This window comes from Cimex lectularius, unplaced genomic scaffold, assembly GCF_000648675.2.
Source record: "Cimex lectularius strain Harlan isolate CLEC.00 unplaced genomic scaffold, Clec_2.1 scaffold41, whole genome shotgun sequence".
Lineage (NCBI taxonomy): Eukaryota > Metazoa > Arthropoda > Insecta > Hemiptera > Cimicidae > Cimex > Cimex lectularius.
The window spans coordinates 2319033-2341696 of record NW_019393011.1 but is presented as its reverse complement, the minus strand read 5'-3'; the positions used below and the strand labels follow the sequence as shown (position 1 = coordinate 2341696).

Below are 22664 nucleotides of genomic sequence, written 5' to 3'. Positions count from 1 at the left end.
TATATTTGTAGTGATAATGTTCTTTAAAATATTGAATAGAAATCACAAGTCATTCATATCAATCAATCCTTATCAAATTTCTACCAAGAACATAAAGATAGGTCAAATTTGGCATCAGAAGTGACAGTCACAACACAATTTTCGACATCAACAGTGTTATAATATAATAATATCATTTTATGCATTGAAATTTTAGAAATGTTTATGTATTTTGTTAGTTTAGCAAACATACTGTCTAATATTAAGAAATAATACCTTGACATTCCTAGAAGTTTAGGTTAATTTAAATTTTAATACTGCATTTATATGTTGAAGTAGGTCGGAATTATAATATAACCGGTACGATTATGGCATGAAAGACATGAAAACGAGTTTATTGAATGAAAGGTACTGACGTCATAAATTTGCAAGTAGCTCAATGTTGGCTTTTATTCAAGGGCAACTTGGCGTGATCTTCACATTCGTCCTTTGTCTCAAAGTATAATGAACTTTTTGATATGCATCAACGCGACTTGTCATTTATAAATGTTCGAATAGGAAAAAAATGGAAAGTTCTTCAATTTGTCGAAATTTGGTTAATTACTCTCGGAAAATGGAAGTTATACGTGCCAACAAAAAAGAATGTGATGTGTAAATATACTGAAATTAAACATGTGGTGCGTCGTTATTTGTTTAATTTATGAGATACGTTCCAATTGTTTCAATACGGTCTACAAATATGAAAAGCCAGAAAATGTGCGTAGGATACAATTAAAATGGCACTATCAAAACGTTATTATTATTAAATCCATTATGTTTAGCGGTTTGATTGACCAAATTACGTCTTTCAGTTAATTATTCTTTTTATATAAGGTCTAGGTTGAGGTGAAAAAATTAGTGTCAGGAGCGCGATTCGTACCCACGACCTTAAGCTTGTTATTATTACTTTGAATCCGTGACAGGTTCTCGGTGAACCCTCTCATCCTGCATTTGTTGGAGAGATACTCTGCGAACCTTTTAGGTTGTCTGGGTCCCACGATGGTAGCGAACAGATGGACTAGGCAGGTTAGGCCGGGACCTGATCTGATCCGACCTTCTGACTAAAAATGCAATTACAAACGGGCTAAAAGGAAATGACACTGTAAATGGGTCGGATCGAAGAGAAGCTTTTAAACATTAAATTTAATCATCTTAACCTGATTAAGAATAGGCCATACGAAATTGACTCACGGGCACTTTATTTTGGGCCAAAGCCCGCTTGTATGTCCAGCAAGCAGAGAAAGGTTGCTAGATGTATTCCCTACTTAATGAAAAATGTCATTTCTCGGCTCACTATAGATCATGTAAAAATTCCACTTTATGCAATAAAGAATTGTGCGTGAGCTCGACCCGAGTATTGTAAAAACGGGTGTTGTTTATAGTACTGATACTGGTTTTGTGTATATAGAGAGTGAATGTATTTATTAGCGAGAATGTATAATATGAGAGGGCGGTTGATGAAGTATTGAGACCCTTAGACTCTCAATTAGTAAGTGAGATGGGGGACTATTGAATAGTCCAACGCTCTAATTTAAGAATGAGTGTAAGTTTGAAATTTCAATTTAAGAAACATATATTTATTTTTAAAAAATGGTTATTTCTTAAATTTTTTTTTTGTTTTTTTGTTTTTTTGTTTCAGGGGGCATTTTTTATTTATAATAATTTTTATGTAAGGTATTGGTTGAGATAAAAAAGTCAGTGTTACGAGCGGGATTCGAACCCATGACTTTCGGCTAAATACGCCGCTGCTCTACCACTTGAGCTATCGTGACTTCGATTCACTCGGACACCAACTTTCCATCCCAACCTACAACAGTTCGAATTTTCCCTCTTTTCGCCATTTTTCAAAAGTCGTGTAATCAGGATTCGATTCTCGGAGACTTTTTTATCTCAACCAATACCTTACATAAAAATTAATTAATTGAAAGAAGTTATTTGGTAAATCGGACCACGAAATATAATGGTTTTATAATAATTTTAATTCCAGTGCGTGTACGGGCTAATTAATGTTTTTTTTTTGTACAGTTGAAGTCGACTGGAAAACATCACTCATATGTAAATGTAGAAAATTTAAATATCACGCATCCTGTAATTAAGCCTTTCCCAAGGGATGATATTTTTTAAATGTTTACGTAACAATGAAAAGCCAATTACAACCAGTAGTTGATCATTTTCACATCAGGGTCATTTTCTAATAAATGATAATTTACTGTTACTTCAGGTATAATGACAGAATCATAATGACGATGTTTTGTTGCAATGTATAGTCGCGAAATTAATATAGTTGATACAAGTATCTACTTAACTGGAAACAAGTGTTTGGAACGTTCTTAATAAAATTACTGTTATCTAAAGAACTTTCTATGAAGCGAATAGAATAGCTTCGTGATGTTTGGAATCGTGTTTCGCAACAGAGATTTTATGTAATAAGCTATGTAATAGAAAGAAATAATATTAAAGTGATTACTAGTATTTTAGATTAAGAATAATTTCATGTTTACACACTTAATTTTTGAAAAGGTGTATTTTAGAATGTAGACAAATAAAACTGCCTATATCGTAATGACTGGGATAACTATTTTATATGGAAACATGGAGAAATAACATAATATAAAAAGAAAGATTTTGGTCTGCGAGTCGGTGAAAATATGTTGAACTGACACACTTGATTACCTTACGGTATCCGTCTTCTCTCGGTTTGTATGATTGTCCTGCTCTATCGGTGTTCTTTAGTTCAAAATATAAAAAGGCAAGACCAATTATTTTCGTCTGTCAGACACGTTACGGCATCTCGTCATGTTCAGAGTGAGGCTTCACGTTATAAGCATGGAGAGGTAGGTGTCAACCCCACTGCTGAATACGTTAAAAAAGCCTAAACCCGTCTGATAGACAAAAACAGCAAGAATAGGCTGAACGAAATGATCGGACATGAAAAAACTGCAGGTTAATCGCCCTGGAGTCCCCAAGGCGAAATATCACTATTTATCAATGCCCTCAAATGCCCCTATAAACTTGGATAACTCGATGTCCGGGATATCATACATATAAGGTTAGAACTTTCATCGGCTCAATCCAGAACCATCTACACAAAACGGTAAATTGGCTAAATTCGGGCAGCTCGAGAATAACAGCAGTCCATTGCATATGGTGGAATAATGATTGTTTTTCGAGTTTCAGCCATGGTCTCTGTTTTGGTTTGCTCGCCACCTCACAAAATTTAACATCCTAACAATGAAGATGTCGAGAAGTCGAAATGCGCCTGTCAGACCAAAACAACGAGGCAGACCGGAAATGGTCGGCAACAAACAAGCCACAATTATCCCTCTAACTCCTCGACGATATCTCAATTTATTAATGTTTCATCTATCGAACGAAAAGAAGGCTTTCTTTATTCATCAGAATTTTATTATTTAAACTGTTTCTGAATGGGCATTCAATTAGTTCTTTTTTTTTATTTGCAGTAGCGGCCAGCTGAGCGTAACTACGAGGGAGGATGATGAACCACCGACTACACCAGCCACTCCACCCCCGGCCTATTCCCAACACAGGTAAAATTACCGTTCAACTCTTAGAACGTTGCTGTACGTCTTTGTTTTGCAAACTGCGAGATTATGAGAACAACTTAATCTATATGCCAATCTTTTCCCTTGACACTTCCCGTTTTGAATACAATGGGTTGCACATTAACTGAATGGGTTTTTCTTTCGATAGTCCTTTGATTGCATTAAATCTAGAACCTCTTCACAAAAAATAAATAAATAAAAATCGCTTGATGTAGATAAGTAGATAGAGAGGTAAGAGGGATAAGGTGTGGATGGAAGGAAGATCTCTCCTTCAGAGAATCTGACATACAAAACAAACTAGAAAAGACTCGTACACGATCAGGTAAAACCGATACATTGTCCAAAATTGTTTCCCTACCTGGCAACAGAATGGCACTTTTCCTGTTAAAAAGCATTGCTACGGCTTTATGCTCATAAATCAACGAATAATGGGACCGCCAGGTGTCAACCTGTTCAACGCTCCGTTAGTCCGACTGTAGGACTTCACAGAACCTATATATTTTACAATAAAAAAATATCAGCTTTTCTAAATTCAATCCCGTCCGTGTTAACATACCGACCGTAAGTGTTGTTATTTGAAAACGTAAAAAACGACCCCAGAGAATTTTCTCTGGAATAAACCAAATTTCAAGAACTTTTCTGGATTGGGGTGGTTAGGGATGGTTAGGGTTGTTATTAGGGATGGCTATGATTGTTTGATTTGTTTTTAATTTTTATCTTTGAAATGAAACAACAATCTTTCAATCGAGGAATTTATTTAAACATATTCTGTATAAAGGCCCAATTAACACATCTGTTATGGATTCGAAGCAATCATAATTTTGTTAATTGGTCGTCCGAGATGATTGTCGTCGACTATTTCGTAATTACTTGGTCCGCTCATTCTCGCTGTTTGTTTTCGACAACAATATTTGATTATTACTATCTACTATCGATTTATTTGTTTGCTGTAAAACTTCTCGGTTTTTATCCTTTTTGGACGCGTTTCCAGGTTTGACGTACACTCCGCTATGCCAGCCTAATTTGTACAACCTTGAATTCTGCGAATTGTGTCATCTTTTATGTATACACAGTTGGTCTTATTTCAACAAATCGTTTTATTGTCTCTTATACACTCAAAGACAAAAGAGAGAAAAAAAGACACATGTATTTAGTTATTTATTTCAATCTTATATGTCTATATATATCGTTATTAGTTGCAACATATTTATTTTAATGTAAACCAAATTAAACGAGATCAAAAATTCATAAGTTTTAATAAAAAATATTTAATTATGATGGCTTAAAAGAAAAATAACCAAAACATCATTTAATTATAGATTACATGTATATCTTAATTTGGGCACTCTCAACACGCCACCCAAGAATGACACATCTACATGAAAAACAAACCTGAAGATGATCTCAATAAAGATCGAAACGTTGGCATGATAAAGAAAATGTTTTTCTACAACCTACGTCACACCAGACCGCACTTCACGATCTCCAAATAATCATTGGCTAACGGTCACTAAACACCACACATTTATAGATTACAATTTAACGAACAATTTATGACCTAGTTTTGTCCTTAATAACGCGCTTTTGGCCTCGCAGAGTGCCTTAAGTCTCCTAGGCATCAGTAAATAAGCGACCGGATTTCGTTTTGTGAAACAGAAACCCATTCTTCAACAAGTGCGGTTTGCAGCCCTTCAACGCTTGTTGGGAATCGGCAATCGATGTCAAACCCGTCTCTTTATCATCTTCCATATGTGTTTACCAAGTAACGGGTGACAACTCGAGCTACGAGCATACACAAAGTTGTCCTCATAAATGGAGCGAATGAGACACAGCTTCCAGTAGAAATTCCTCAATGTACCTTAGTGCTGCCAAAAATCCATTCTGTATGACAATCAGTTCGGTTCGGCTATGGACGTTGATTCCATCCCATGCCATAACTGTCTTCTACGCACACGGTCCCGGTCATCTGACACAAACCAAACCGGCGCGGTGAAGAGAACAGCTCCCCATTGTTCAAGTTTTCAAGCGAGATGCTGATTTACTAATAGTCGCCTTTCTACGCGATGCCTCTGCAGTATTACAGAACCTGATTCGGGACGTCTAGAGACTATTCTCGCAAAGCCTTCTTGCATTGGTTAGGCTCTGAAGATGATCTCAATAAAGACCGCATCTCACGATCACCGAATAATAATTAGTAAATAAAATCTTTCAAAAAAAGTCTTTAGTGCTTGAACTTATAATTGTGGGCGGTAGAAAGCGGAGTTAAAAACTATGCTTTTAAATATCGTGCGATGCGGTCGGGTGTGATGTAGGTTTCAGAAAAACATTTTCTTTATCGTGCCAACGTTTCGATCTTTTATTGAGATCATCTTCAGAAGATTGATGATCATCGAAACGTTGGCATGATAAAGAAAATGTTTTTGTGAAACCTACATCACACCCGACCGCATCTCACGATATCTGAATAACTATCGATTAACGGTCACTAATCTCTACACACTACGCTTTTAAGATTTTTTTTTTAACTCAAACGTACTACTCACTCGACAAGGTGGCTCAGGAAAGGATGAAACTGGACTGATTTTCTTTATTTTTAATATAAAGAATGCAAAAGAATCAGTAACACTCTATGCGTGTTTACGTTTTAAGTCAACTCTTAATCTTTACATCTAGTGATTAAGAATAATAAAAAAAATAAATACACGTGCCCGTTTTTTTCGTCTTTGAGTGTATTTGCTATCAATAATAATAATCAATAAATCAATCATAATCCCTGTAAATCTTCCAATTCATAAATGCCAATTTAAAAAACGTCAAACGTTATTAGTTATTATATATGATATATTTTATTCAATTCACTAATTTCGTGGTCCGCTTGACCAATTAATACATTACAATTAATTAAGGTTTTTAGTTGAGATGAAAAAAAGTTAATGGCATGAGAGGGATTCGAACCCACGACCTTCGGCTTGATACGCCGCTGCTCTACCACCTCGTGAGGTCACGATAGCTCAGGTGGTAGAGCAGCGGCGTATCAAGCCGAAGGTCGTGGGTTCGAATCCCTCTCGTGCCATTAACCTTTTTTCATCTCAACTAAAAACCTTAATTAATTGTGATGTATTTTATATTAAGTGTTTTTATATTTTTTCCGGCTGGCCTGGGAACAGTATAAACACAGTATGCAACTGCAAGGAAATGAAATATTTCACACTTTCTCTTAACGATCAGATAAACTGGCTGGTCTTACGTTGCATATCATAAGGAAATTAATCACTATGCTAGAAATTAGGAAGTTACGACGGTAGTAGAACACTTTGAGATCACGTATTTTGGATTATTTAATGTATTAAAAAAAATTTAAAAAACAAAAAGTGAAAAGTGTGAGTTTGATAACACGATATATATTTGGAAAATTTTATTTGGTTTAATTATAATCCGTTGCATTTATGTCTTTAACAACCGTCTTTTTAGTGAATGAAAACCTGCAAGCGATTATACTTTTTGTATAGTTGATTATAATGAGAATTACCCACTTCGTAATTAATTTATAGCTAATTAAATTTAAAAAATACTTCGAACGTGATAAAGTTCGTTAAACTTGTAGAGTCGACGTCGACTTTGGCACGGGACTGGATGTCTAGAATCGGGCCGTTATAAATAAATAGTAGGTCATCACTGCTCACGAAAAAAAGTACATTTGTGTACCATCAATCTGTTAACAATTTGTCTTTCTGAAACGATTCAAACCTTGTAAAATGTCACGAGTTTTACTATCGGTTAAAAATACAAGGATCGCATTAAAATTCAAAAACGATAATGAATACTTAATATTTTGACTGAATACGTAACACCAATGTATTCGCAGCCACTTATGCTAAAACGGAAAATTCATTCAAAGTCGTTGGAATAGGAAATTTATGCGTTGAACGTTTTTTCATCCATAGTTTAACTTGTCAATACATTCTTGTTGAATAATCAATCTTGAAAACATTAATATATTATTCATTCTACGTTCTCAAGACTGTGTTATGTCATTTTCGTTACGGAGTGGCAATAAGCAGGCAAATAATCACGAAAATTTAAGTCTACTATTATACAATGGAAATTAATATTGTTTACTATAATTTTTTCTCAACTTACGCTGATTCATACTAATTGTAAGTGTATATGTGATATTGTGTATTCTGTTAGTAAATTGATAAATCTAACATTTATCATATTGCTAAGTATTCAAAAAACAAAAATAAATGCCTTAATTAAATACAGATGATTAGGTAGGTAATGATTTGTGCTTTATCTGTTCAAAAAGACCAAGCCAATTGAAGGGTTTTACTAAAAAATTAAATTCACTAGTTTTCGTGGTCCGCTTGACCAATTAATATCTTTCAATTAATTAAGGTTTTTAGTTGAGATAAAAAAGTCAGTGTCATGAGCGGGATTCGAACCCACGATCGTCGGCTAGATACGCCGCTGCTCTACCACTTGAATTTGAAAAAATGGCCGAAAGGAGGGAAAATTCAAAAGGTGGGTTGAGATGGGAAGTTAGTGTCCGAGTGGATAGAGGACAAGTGGTAGAGCAGCGGCGTATCTAGCCGAAGATCCTGGGTTCGAATCCCGCTCGTGACACTGACTTTTTTATCTCAACTGAAAATCTTAATTAATTAAAAAATTAAAATTAGCAAACCCAGGATTATTTTTATAAAAACATATTTCAACCCTCGGCTCTCAAAGTTGGTTTTAAAAATTTAGATAAGGAAATATCCTTTCATTTTTTAAATTTTGAAAGTGAAGTCCTCCGATCTCTTGGTCGTTTGACAGTGCTGACACTTCAACGGTCACTAGGACACTTTCTAGTTAATTATATGTGTTTCCAAAATTTTAAGGGGTGCAGAATCATCTTTTAAGTATCATGGTGGAATTTCATGATAGTGATTAATTATTATTCGGAAATTGTGAGATGCTGTCTGGTTTAAGAAGGTTTTCACGTTTCGATCTTCATTGAGATCATCTTCAGGGCCTGGGATTTATAAACTTTATCAATAAAGATCGAAACGTTGGCACGATAAAGAAAATGTTTTTCTGAAACCTACATCACAGCAGACCGCATCTCACGATTTCCGAATAATCATCGACTAACGGTCACTAATCACCACACATAGTGATTAATATTGAGTTGATCATTGATAGTCATTTACTCAGGTGGGATTCAGCATAACAATATCCAGCTAAACCTTACCAAACATACTGCTAAACTACCACTTATTCCATGGTTCACTTTTGGCAATTTAAACATTTAAGTTTGCAAGCTGGTTGGTACGCTCATTTTGGTATTCAAAGAGGATTGACTTATGGAATTGCTGGGTATTATAAGTTACCAAAATCTTAAGAGTTGCAGAAACACCACTTAAGAATTATCTTGTGCCAAGGAAAGGACAGACATACTTGCTAAAAAGGTCATTTATGTTTTGTGGAACACAAAGTCTGTGATCAACGTTGAATTGGTATCTTTCATTTAATTCGAGTATATTCAGGTCAATTTGTGAGGCTGTTTTTGTTTGGCTAAACCTCTCCCAACATACTGCAGGACTATGGCTTATTGGATGGTTCACTTTTGGCAGCTTAAACTTTTTAGATTGTAAACTGGTTGGTACGCTCATCCCGGTACTGAAAAGGGTTTGAAATATTGAATTGATGGCTTAATTATAAGTTTCCACAATCCTAATAGTTGCAGAAACATCCTTTTAGAATTATCTAGACGCCAAGGAATCATACTCATCTTGTGCCAAGGAAAGGACGGACATACTTGCTAAAGAGGTCGTGAATGTTTGGTGGAATATAAAGCCAGTGATCAACATCGAGTTGGTATCTTTATTTAATTTGTTTATATTCAGGTCAATTTGTTGTGTTTTTGTTGACAAAAACTATTCAGCTAAACCTCTCGCCATACTGCAGGACTACCACTTATTCGATGGTTCACTTTTGGCACCACCCTAAACATTTAAGATTGAAAGCTGGTTTGTACCGCTCATCTTGGTCTCAACAGTTCAAATTATTGATGTTTTAAAATTTCGGTCTGCCCATTTCTGGTTGGGTGGTCTGTCAGACGCTTTTCGGCATTTCGTCATCTCCAGCGGTTGCCTTGAGCGCGTCTCCTTGCTTATACCCTTGATAGCACGGACTGAACTAGAAAACAAAATGCGACTGACAGACGAAAAAACAACCAGGGTAGGAAGACGAAAATGATTGGAAACGACCAAATTACACATAGTTCCAGACGACGCTTTTAAGATCACAAATGCTTTTGTTGAGATACAGACATCGCTCAAACATAAATTAGTGATAACTGTGACGTTTTATATTTTGAAATGAGAAACTCTAAGACCGAACACTGAAGATGGCCAAATGCCAAAACACGTCTGACAGGCCAACCCAGCTTGGGTAGCCAGACCAAAATGATCGGAAACGTCCAAATTACAGATTCAACACCACGCAGACCACAGCAGGAAATTCCATGATTTAATATTTATTGTTAAGTCAACCATAATTTGACATCATCTGTCATTTTATTAACTAAATCAAATTGTTAATTGTAAAATATCAAGAAAAATAATTTAACAAATGCAGAAACACGTATTTTAAAAATCGCTCTCTAAAATTATACATGCTTTTTAATTAACCTGTTTAAATTTTTGTTATTCTGGTTTATCTCAATATTGTAATTTAAAAACATATTCTATCGCAATGTATTGTTCTATATTCTTTGTTCACCTTGTTCTTCCACAACAAACGACGATAGTTAGCCATTTACCACTTACTGTTAGACTGACTGTATTTGGAAGTGTACTGAGTGAGATGGGAAAGTAATTCTTTGATAAATGTAAAAAAAAACACTAACATTTATATATAAATCCATTTATGTTTAGTGGTCCAATTGACCATATTAATTATTTCAATTAATTTTCTTTTTATGTAATTAGTTGGGATGAAAAAGTTAACTTTTAAAAAGTTAAAGGGAACTAAAATTTATCTTAAAAATTCTATTACTTTTTAACATTTTAAAGCGTGATGTTAGAATGATGTGAAAGTTTTACAAGCATATTATTCTCTTGGAACATTCGGTTTTGGTGGTGTGAACATTTATGCGTTTCAGAATTTGCGGTTATGGTGGCTGTAGCTAACCTACTTTTTTCAAATATGTTCAGTTATTGCGGTTACATTGACTTTTTGAAAAAAAAAGTCTTTTATATTAATTATTTTAATATTAAATGATTAATTAAGATTCTGGGTTATTATGCCAAGCTAGGGATCTGGGTTCGATTCCTGGAAAAATTATTGTAAACTTCTGACCCTCAAGAAGTTCAGCTCTCCTGTATGACCGGAATGATTTTACTTAAATTAATTAGGCTTCACTAAATCGCGTTATCACTATATAAGAAACCGGGATCATTGCACAATTCATTTAAAAGCTTGTAAAATTAATTTAAATTTATATTTTCGCCGCCTGCTTGAACTTAGGAATTTCCAAGTAGGATGAATTAATTGTTATTGTTAACAAAGAATTTGTTTGATAATGTCTCCTTAAGGACTATCAACAAGAAAGATATATATATCTACTATCAAGACCTTAGAGCGGTCTCCGGCGCGTTTAGAACAAGCCCTATGGCCAGCCTGTGCTGCGAGCTGGAGGTCCTTCCGTCCGAACTTCGGAGAAACCGGCTTACTCTTAGCTATGCGGCTGGGTTCCTGGCCAAACGAGGACATCCGCTTTCTGGTGCGAAGAAAGACGACTTCAGACTCGTACGCGACCTCTGGGAATACGTTTCGGTGAAAACTTAGGGAGGACTGGGATGACACAGGAACGGTACTCGGGCCGGGTCGGCAGAGGAGCTGTCACTGTTGAAGAGCATTGTCGATAGGTGGCCCACGGAGATCTGACTCGTCAGAGAGGTCATCCTCATCCGGTTAAGGATAGGCCGTGCAAGGTTGTCACTTTTGGGCCAAAGCCTGCGTATGTGTCCCGCATGTATATAAAGGTTGCTCGATGTGTCCCACCTTATTGAAGGTTGCAATTCCTTGTCTCACTATACAGCATGCAGGAATGCTACTTTATATAAGAATTGAGCGAGAAAGCATGTAAGACTTCCGCCCGATATGAGAATCGGGCTTGAGTATCTGGATCCCCTGTTCCGATTTTTGGAGGAAACAGGGTTGTTTTATTGTACATAGTACTGATAGTTCAGTGTACCTAATGTGTATTAAGCGTGAATGTGTAGTGTGAGAGGGTCGATGGCGGAATATTGAGTACCCCATCGACACTCAGTTAGATTAGTTATATTGTAGAGATTGTAAGCGTGAATGGGTTTGGATCTAGGCACTGCATGCATTGGGTGTTGTATTGACCTAGCTATTGCCATCATCCGGTGCTCAACCCTGGTGACTGGACGGATAAGAAAGAGGTCTCCCCTGACTGCCTACACCGGGGGTGGATGATTCTCGAGGCGTGCCGGCAATTTATTGCTAACTGCAAAAGCTAAAATTGCCGGTGAACTGCGTGAAGTGATATACTAAACTATGTACATGTGCGGATTTGAGGTAATATAAATGCAAATCCAACAAGGAATTGGATATTCTGTCATTTAAGACCAGAATAACAGCGAGGATAAAAGTGGTTAAAATATTGTTAAGAAATATCTCCGTAGAAGGGAAGCTGAGTCACGCTTGGTCTAGTTTTATATATTATTGTATCTGATAATTATTATAATGTATACCTGAAACAGAGCTAAATGTGATCAGATTTTTTCTTCCGCTTACAGAGGAAAAAAGACCGTGGGAGGAAAACAGATATTGCCTAATCTCTAAACGCGCAAATTAACACCTTAGATCGCAATCGATCTATTTGTGCCAAAAATCTCTTGGAAATTCATGAATAACAGTTTACAACATAGCCGAGGCTTGGATTTTTGGCCCTCCTTCCACGTCGTTCCTCCGGTCGTAAATAATCACGCGGATTAAGAGGAATTCCCTCGGGAGTTCGGCGTCCCGGAGGAAAGATTTGGAAAAGATCCAACGTTTCTAGCACAATTCACCCAAGTCCGGCCCATTCATTTTACCCCCCAAAGGTTTTTATAAGACTATAAGCTATCCTCTCTATGTGCGTGATCTGTTGCATACACATGTTATGTTTGTTAACCTTGATTTAAAACATGCTCCTTTTAAACAAACACTAAATTCCAAGCGATTTTCATTTGTTTAAATCTTATTTAGAACAGAAAAATGCGATGGAAAAAGGATTTTTTTAAAAAGACTCATTAAAGTGAAAAGGAAGTCCTTCGTTTATGGGCCATCAATTTCTAAATCAACGGGCTTAGCAATTGGATCGGATTGAAGAACCACTTCCATTTAGATCAAACAGTTTCATAATAAATTGTATCAACGGACACTTAAAAAAAAAAAAGTTGGCCCATTGAATTGAACGAGTTTGAGGTCCACTCAATCAATCTCTTACGCCTATTTACACTTTAATACTGAAATAGTTTGAATTAAACTTTTTTTCTTTAGTGAATATTTGTTTAGTCATTTTATTTTCTTAAATAGAGTCCAAGATAAATGATTCGCACTGTCCTCTGTACCATTTTTACAAAAGAACAAAACCCTACGATATGAGAATATTATCTCGCCCTATAAAATTTTTACTGTAATAAAACATCGTTTATATAAATACATGTAAATTCTCCAAATAATAATGGTCACCCTTCTGAAAGAAAACGAGGTGCTATTAAATATTAATGACAGGTTCATAATAGGCTGGTTTTGCGGCCACATTCGCTCCATTATTCTTTTTACGTTTTATGATTCCCTCAAAAGCATTTTATTCAGCCGATTTATACATCTCACTTTTAGGACAATGTACTCTTTTTGGCGATTACAAAACACGAAAAAAAAAATCATTGGGACTATCCACGTTGTCGCTCTCTTATTTAATTTATTATGTGTTAAAACATAAAAAATTTGAACAACACACACTCCACAATTTATCATTTCTAAAAAGATTTCTTCCATGAAATTATATCGATTTCTTAGTAATGGATATAATATTGTTGAGAAATGGTTCCAGTTTAAATTTTTAAATCAACCCCCTCACGGAGATGTGATTTCAAGGAACAGGGAGTCATCACAGCGCATTATTATTGTATGATACAGACATACGTTGCTGTCCATAAATTTGCTGCCGTTTTTAGAAGGGAAGGCTGGTAAGAGTTGTGGTTTTATTGTAGGGTGATAAAACTCGCTTAGGATTTATAGGAATTAGGGGAAGCTATTTGTTCTGTTATGCTTGCTACTCACAGTTCAATATTACAGTCATGTTGTTGATCTCTTTGGTACATATACATGAACATTAACATGAAGCTTAACAATTTCATCATATATGTTTACTGTTATTAAGATTACAGACTTTAATGAGAACAGCGGCCAAAATGTATAATCTTTACTCAAACAGACCACATTTTTCTCCCGTAGGAAGCTTAGCGATCTATCCTTTTTAAAAAAGATGGAATTTTGGAAACGCTATGTATACGATATTCTATGCATATGGTCGGGAACATTAGAGGTTCTCGAAGAATTCCTCCAACTAGTTAATTCTCTACACCGTAGTATAAATTTTACATTGGAAATTTACAAAGATGCTTGTTTGAACTTTTTAGACCTAAAATTGTCCATAATAAACAACCTAATAGAAATATTCACTAATTTCGTGGCCCGCTTGACCAATTAAATCATTACAATTAATTAAGGTTTTTAGCGAGATGAAAAAAAGTTAATGGCACGAGAGGGATTCGAACCCACGACCTTCGGCTAGATACGCCGCTGCTCTACCACCTGAGCTATCGTGACCTCGATCCGCTCGGACATCAACTCCCCATCTCAATCCCACCTTATGAGTTGAAAAATGGCAAAAGGAGGGAAAACTCAGTGGGATTGAGATGGGGAGTTGATGTCCGAGTGGATCGAGGTCACGATAGCTCAGGTGTTAGAGCAGCGGCGTATCTAGCCGAAGGTCGTGGGTTCGAATCCCTCTCGTGCCATTAACTTTTTTTCATCTCAGCTAAAAACCTTAATTAATTCTAATAGAAATAGATGTACCATCTTTTTTAAAAAGGATTGAACTCCACACTCACCCCATCATTTATAATTTCTACTTAGCGATTTTTCTTATGGAAGTTGATTTCTACATGTATTTACCCCTCCATACGGCTCTATAACTGATGCATACTTAACATTCATAACCTAACCTTAGTTTGGCAGGTTTCAGGTTACTCGATATTCCGCTGAAAGCCCGCCCTCATTCACGCTAATAAATACAGCCATGCTGATTATAACCTTTCATGCCATATGTACAGCCAAAAATTGTGGAGCCACTGGGGTATTATTATTAGGCTCGTGCCTCCCCCTTTCACTCTAAAAACACCTAACCTAAAGCTAATCTAGTTTAGTGGGTCTGTAGTGTACTCTATAATCCGCCAAGGCCCACCCACACATACTGAACACTCGCGCTAATAAATACATTCATTCAAGACGCAAAACACTCACAGAAAAATCCTAAGCTAGTTTTGTGGGTCTGTGGTTCCGCCACAACCCACCCTCACATATCCAACACTCACGCTAGTCTTTATTATTATATCGTGTTATATTAAATGTTATTAATGATTTTTTTCATTTATTTATTTTACAAATGCATTCAAAATGCAACAAGCACAAATTATGTTATTTACAGTGACACACATTGTGATATTTGAACGTGATTGATTTGAACGGCCACCAGCCAGTGAAAGTGGCCGTAATTGGCCATTATGGAATTTGCCTAGGAAAATTTGTGATGTATATAATGATGACCCTTTAGGAGAAAGCTCTGTCCATCATTTGCTCGGTTGAAGCGGAAATTTTGATTTGAAAGGCGCAAAGCGCTCGTCCTTCAACCATTGATGGCCAAATTCAAGCTTTTATCGCAAATATCTCGAACAAGCGTCAACTCATTATCTGAAAACAACTGGTGTTTCCTCACATTTGAAGAATTTATTGGACCGCATGCTCCAGCTACGATTCCCCCCTAACCGGAGATGAAAAATAGGAAATTCCTAGGGAAAACCTAGAAGCGACCCATCACTAATAACTGTAAAAGCCGGATTATGTCCAAAGGAGGTAATGTTGTGCGTTTGGTTGGGTTGGAAGGTGGTGCACGATTATTAGCTTCTTCCGCCCAACCAAACCGATAATTGTACACTGCACAAATTCGGAGCGACTAGTCAGCAATTGACCAAAAACTACCAGCATTGGCTAATCGCAATGGGATTGTTTTAATTGAAAAGCTCTATTACTGGAAAAAAACTTTACTTCTTTTAAGGACTACAGAAAACTCAACGAGGAGTTAGTCGCTCAAAAACTTGAGAAGTACTAGGCTGAGAGAATTACAAAATTACATAGAAGATGATAACAGGTAGTGGAAAAATTATTTATTTATTGTTGATTAACTTTAAAATTAAGTTTAAAAATACATAAAATTTTCTTTTATTTACGATTGAAAACGCTTATTTTATCTACAATTTGCTTGCTAAGCGCTTATCTACTAATCCATTTTTGATTTTCTTATTTGTTTAACTTAAACTTAGTCGTTTAAAGTTAGAGGACTTTTCGTAGTTTCGGCCGCAATAGTGTCCCGTGGAGACCCGGTGTTCATCACAGATGGTGGCCATGGACCTTACTTCCTCTGCAGGCTTGTATCGCCACTTTCTAATTTTTCAAAACCACCTCCGTTCAGCTCATCGATTACATCCTCTTCTTCAAAAAAGGTTTCGGCAGCTGTCAGTTTTCGGTTTCTGCGGTGACGCAATTTTGTCAGACTGTCATCTAAGCATTAAATATTTATAATCGCTCTTAAAACATAACGGGAATTGAATACATTTTTGCTGAAATTATTATTATGTGAAGAGTGGAAATTCCAAATGTTCTAAGTACATTCTGTTATTTTTTTTCAGGAAAGCAATAAAACTGCTTAAGTCAAATGGTAACTCAAAAGCATTATTGAAATGTATTTTATTGGTAATTATTCAGATATCGTGGTTTATTGGTAATATTATATTCTTTCGCAGTTAGTGCATGAAAAACAAAACAAACTCCTTAATATGCAAAAAAATAAGAAATTTGAAAACGTGGTACATAGAACTTTTTAAATGAAAACTATATTGATACATAGAACATGGTAATCCCAAATAATTTAATAGTTGAAATTAAGTAAATTAAAGTTTTAATTGTAGATGACCTGCTTGTTGAACAACTTGAACAAGAGGATCTTCAGTGAGGTCACAACAGAAACGGCAATTCTTTAAGTTTTTGCCGAGCTTTCGACGATTATTTCGTCATCATCAGGGCCTATTTATTTTAGGAAAATTTCGCAGTTGGAACATGTTATATCATTTAAAAAAACAAAATTACAGAAAACAATTATTTATCTTACTTTAACTCGATGAGTGTTGAAATATATCTGGAGAGCAAGAATGCATTTATTTATAATATTGCATTTATAATAAGATTAATTAAAATTAGGTGAATCTCAGTATCTAAATAACGAACAGTCTGGAGTTAACTAAAAACAATAAAACAATATAATATAAAAATTTAAAAAATTATTTACAACCATAACGTGGTCCTATAGGTTACCTCGGTTACACATAACTATAAGTACACATCTCTCTTTCTTAAAATAAATAATAAATGTGTGGTGATTAGTGGCCGTTAATCGATATTTATTTAGAAATCGTGAGATGCGGTTTGGTGTGATGTAGGTTTCAGAAAAACATTTTCTTTATCGTGCCAACGTTTCGATCTTTATTGAGATCATCTTCAGAGCCTGGGATTTACAAACATTGTTTACATATAACAATCTCACTGGCACTCTCGACACGACACGCAAGAATGGCACAATTACCCAGAAGAAACACAAAAAAACACTTTGAGTGTGTAGAAATGCTTTGATTGAACATATAAAAAATATATTTTGCATTGTACAAATTCACTTTTCCACATCCTACTTGTATTTGTTAAATTTAAACAATGTTTGTAAATTCCAGGCCCTGAAGATGATCTCAATAAAGATCGAAACGTTGGCACGATAAAGAAAATGTTTTTCTGAAACCTACATCACACCAGACCGCATCTCACGATTTCTAAATAAATAAATAATAAAATTACTTTTTTCCTCAGGTACATTTCATAAAGTTTTAGTTATTTAGAATGTTTTGATAATAATTTTAGCAGTTTCTGGTAAAAATGCAACGTGGCAGAGAAATCTTTTCTCGACATCCGACAGGAATGGCTTCTGAATCAATGACATACAAACTTTTTTAATATCATCAGGTTTAGCCCCTTTTTTTAGAACATTAACACGTTTTCACAAATCTGTGTCATTGAATGTGGACTTATACTGGTTAAAACCTGGATCATCTTTGGAAACATTTATCATAGTAGCCATTGTAATTGGAAAATTTACTTTTCATATAGTCACAGGCTTGTTTCAAGTCTAGAAAGTACGAATGTTCCATGTTAACTAGCTGATACGCCATGGCACATAGAACCTTTGGAAAAATCTTATGTCTCATACTTAGACCAGTTTATGAGGAAAGCAACAAAACACTTTTAAAGAGGTTTGGCACTTAGGCCATTATTAGGGTTATTGGCGATGGCAAATAGAACATATTAAGAAAAAATCTCAGTTTTGAGGAAATTAAGTCCTTAGAAGATTTGGAATTTCCTCTCTTCATACATTGAAAATAGTTTTTAAAAAACAGTGAGAGTCGAATACATGTGAATTCATGTCTATTAGAAGATATAAAAGTACGCAGTGTAGTTTTATAAATGTTGTCGAGAGAAGGGATGGAATGAATGAAATGGAAACGACCTGGGCGATTAATATACATTTAATCGAATTAACAATAAATCTCGGTCCAGAATTTATTTAATGTAAAAGTTGGATATGTGACAAAAAAGGGTGCACAGCTATTTTGAGTCTTGTGACGAATTCCCACTCTACGAAACGTTTAATGTAGTTCAGTGATGAATAGAATTTCGACGAGTCGAGTCGTTTTCGTTCGCCAGTGCTCGCGTGTACTTGATATCGGAAACAAGATTTTAATTATTTTTTTCTACTTTCATTAGAACATTTTGTACACACTGATGTATCCTAAAGAGATTGATCGAGTACCGGCGGACATCATGTAAGTTTGGGTGAATTGGGCGGAAATACTGGCTCATTATCTGTGTGGAAAATTAAACTTATAAATAATTATGTAGTCTAATTATAAAATTCCACTACAATGTAGGAAATACTTTTCAGTTATACATTAAAAAAAATCTGAAGATATTGCAGTATATTTTGAATTTTAGAGCGATCCTTTGCCTCCAGTAAAAAGGAACCATTGACCTCATGTCCTGGACCATGCTCTGCACTTACAATCGATACCAGCCTACATTTTAAAATCGTATTTGATATTTCATTTAAAAACTAACTATTGGTAATTTTTCAACTACAACTACTGGCAACTAGCAGAAATTGAAAAATATGGTAACCGACGAGTGTTTTATTTAGAAATCACATGTCTGTGGGTAGATAAATATTGACGTAGCTTTTTCCTCACTGCCTTTGTTCTATTTTTTTATTCAAGAATTAACCTTTAGTGTTAACACGATAATTTGAAAATAGTTCAAACCTTACGAAAGTTTTCGAGTTTAATAATTATTATTCAGAAATCGTGAGATGCGGTCTGATGTGATGTAGGATTCAGAAAAACATTTTTTTTATCGTGCCAACGTGGCACTCTCAACACGACACGCAAGAATGGTACAATTACACAGAAGATAAACACTTTGAGCTCTGAAGATGATCTCAATAAAGATCGAAACGTTGGCACGATAAAGAAAATGTTTTTCTGAAACCTACATCACTTCAGACCGCATCTCACGATTTCTGAATAATTATCGATTAACGGTCACTAATCACCACACATTAATAATTTATTGACACTAAAAAATTATACTCAGAAAAGTTCATTCATTATAAATGTTTTTGTACGAAGAAACATTACTAATTCACAAAATTCTTAATAACAATTTTCTAGCAAATAAAAATTTGCAATTTTTCTTTTTTTCTTTTTTTCAAAAGGACGTCGATTAAAGGGACGACTTGTTTTTTCTATCTTCCGATTGTTTTTAGGGAAAGAATGACAAGCTAGTAATAACAGGGCTTTTCGACAATGGCTATAATAGAGTTTGCGTTCCGAGACCGTGAGCCAAGGAACATCTGCAAAGCAGGGAACGAAAGTCGCGGTCGACTTATTCTTAGTAGTTTTCTCTGAAAACCGGACATTCAATCATAAAGAAAGTTTTGCGATTGTTAAATAAAGCGTTCTTTCCTAAGAAAAATTTTACGAAATAATTTTACTGTAATATTTAGGCCCTAGGATTATAACCAAACTCGATTTAATTTGGTTTTTTCAAAGTCAAACAATTATGACATAAAAAGCAAAGAAGATGATCTCAATAAAGATCGAAACGTTGGCACGATAAAGAAAATGTTTTTCTGAAACCTACATCACACCAGACCGCATCTCACGATTTCTAAATAAATAAAAAGCAAAGTTCAATTTCAAAAATCCTATCAGTTGCATTTAATTTATGTCTAATTATAAATGTGCTTTTACCACAAAATTTTCAATACAGAATCATGAAAAAAAATCTACATAAGTATTACACATCAAACAGGGATTAACTAAAAGCGTCAAAACTACATTTTTTTCGCGGAAAATAAATTATCCAAGAACATGCTCCAAATGAAAGTTAATGGTAAAAAAAGTTAAAATGTTTGTCATCGTAAAGAAGAAATATCAGTTCTTAATGAATATTGAACCATTTTGTTTTCCTACACGTGCAGACATTCAATTCACGTTCATTCAAAAAAGAAAAATTTAACTTCTCCATAAGTAGTTTCTAAAATAAAAGATTAATTCAGTTGCAGCACTCGTTTGCACAAATAACCAAGGAAATTAAAATAAAATATAAAATCGAAATAAGGTTATGTTATCATACTTTGTTTTTCAATTTTAGAAAATTTTTAATCTGGCCCGGAGGACCAGATATTATTACGGCGCTTGTTTTCAAAATTAACCAAGGAAAATTGAGTTAAAATCAAATCAGATATAAAGAGAAATAATAAAATATAAAGCTGAAATAAGAAATGGGGTAAATAAGACTTTCTAGGGGTACTAAAGCTCACCTTGTTCAGTAGCAGAAGTGACTTAGACGAAATCTTACTTTCAAGTTTGAAATTCTTTGAACTACTGACAACTTGCATGGAATGTTAAATGTAAAATGAACTATTCTCAAAATAAATAAACTGAGAGAGAAAAACTGAGAGCGTTTAGATTTTTAGTGAAGACAGAGGAATAAAGACGGACAAGGACAGGATTGTGAAATGGGGTTTACCGATGTTGACAAACAAAAATGTACTTTAATTGTTCTTACTTGTAAATAATTGTTGTGAACAATTTCCAAAACAGTGCGCAAGGAAAAATAAAAATAAAATTGCCGAGAATAAATAAACATTTATAAAGATTCCATGTAAACTGCTATCTTACATAGCACTAAATTGAGAGAAAGGTTCAATCAAAATAGCATTCTTTTAAAAATAAACAGTCTAAAATGCTAGTAAAAAACTTGAAATTTTTCTAGATAAAAATATACAAAGTAGACAAGTGACATCTAGAAACCATCATCAAAATATATTGTGACACAGTAGAAGAAATTTGTCCAATTAGATATGGCAATTTAAAAACCTGAACTGATTGATAACTAAATCATGAACTATAATCAGTTTTTCACAATTGTTGAGTAACCAATTCCAAATTAAGAAGTAAAATGCATAATTTATATGGAAATTTTTTGTTCAGATCTAATTTTCTCTAGCACCAACAAAATATTAAAATAGAATATTGGAAATATTGAATTCAATAATGTTGATTGGCAATTGGCAAAATTTGTTTATTTAAACCATAAAAATTTAATATGTATACTTGTTAAATGTTTCAAAGGGTAAATCTGAAACTAAAATAAGTAAATTCCTTTATGTTTCTTGGGTTTTTCAACCAGTTTATTTTTATATTTTTGTTTGTATTTACTAATGCGTTTTCGGGTCATAATTTTCTTGCTCTGGTTGTAAGGTTGCAACATCTGCCACAAAATCCTGATGAAGGAACCACAAGAAAAATAGGAAAATGCATTAGCATATAAAAACAAAAATATTATTGTAAAGCTGGTTAATTATTTAGAAATTAAAGTCTACATGCTTAAGTTTATGAACATGATTATCTCTGATCATCCTGCTCTTACCGGGTGAACTGCCGAGTTTTAGTCAGACTCTTGAGGAGATACTTGCATTGTGTCACACGTTAGACAAATATGTGGATGGAATAGGCAAACCAGGATGCTCAAAGAAAACAAATATAAACGTTTCAATATTATCTTTTATAATTGTATAATTATTTTAACAACTATGCCTATCACTGATTTACAAAATAATTTATCTTTCTAGGATAGAGATGGTCCCTGGTGGCAAGGGTGGGGGTGGGGAATCTACATACCTCAATGCGCAGCAGTGTGCCTCTGCTGCTGCAGCTGCTGCCGAAATACTTACATCAACACCAGGCAGCAGTAAAGCAAGACAAAAAAAGTTCCATAGGCATTTTAAGACTGTACCACCTGATGAAAAAGTTCTAAATTGTAAGTAACATCAGACGTTTTTAGTTAAATATATTCCAACACCATGTAGTAATATTTTATTGTACAATAAAATATGAATAAAACCAAAATTAAATGTTGATAAAATAGTCAAAATTTAATTAATAATTTTTTCAGATTATTCATGTGCTCTTGTAGCCGATATTTTACTACAAGGCCATTTGTACATTACCCGAAATTATTTTGCTTTTTATTCTAACGTGTTTGGATATGTAACCAAGGTGAGCTTTCTTGTGAAAACAT

The 22664-nt window shown here is 34.6% G+C and overlaps 1 protein-coding gene across 9 annotated transcripts in view; it reads left to right on the top strand.

The window, feature by feature from the left end:
- The window catches only part of LOC106663865 (GRAM domain-containing protein 2B-like), an 83132-nt gene that overhangs the window by 57553 nt on the left and 2915 nt on the right, over positions 1-22664 (top strand). For 8 of the 9 annotated variants that reach the window (XM_024229793.1, XM_014389060.2, XM_024229791.1 and 5 more), the window contains 3 exons: positions 3480-3566; positions 22216-22403; positions 22539-22642. In XM_024229793.1, the coding sequence (XP_024085561.1) occupies positions 3480-3566; positions 22216-22403; positions 22539-22642 (379 nt within the window). Of the gene's footprint in view, positions 1-3479; positions 3567-18689; positions 18848-22215; positions 22404-22538; positions 22643-22664 lie in introns of those variants that run through there. The other variant, XM_014389067.2, reaches the window with a different exon arrangement.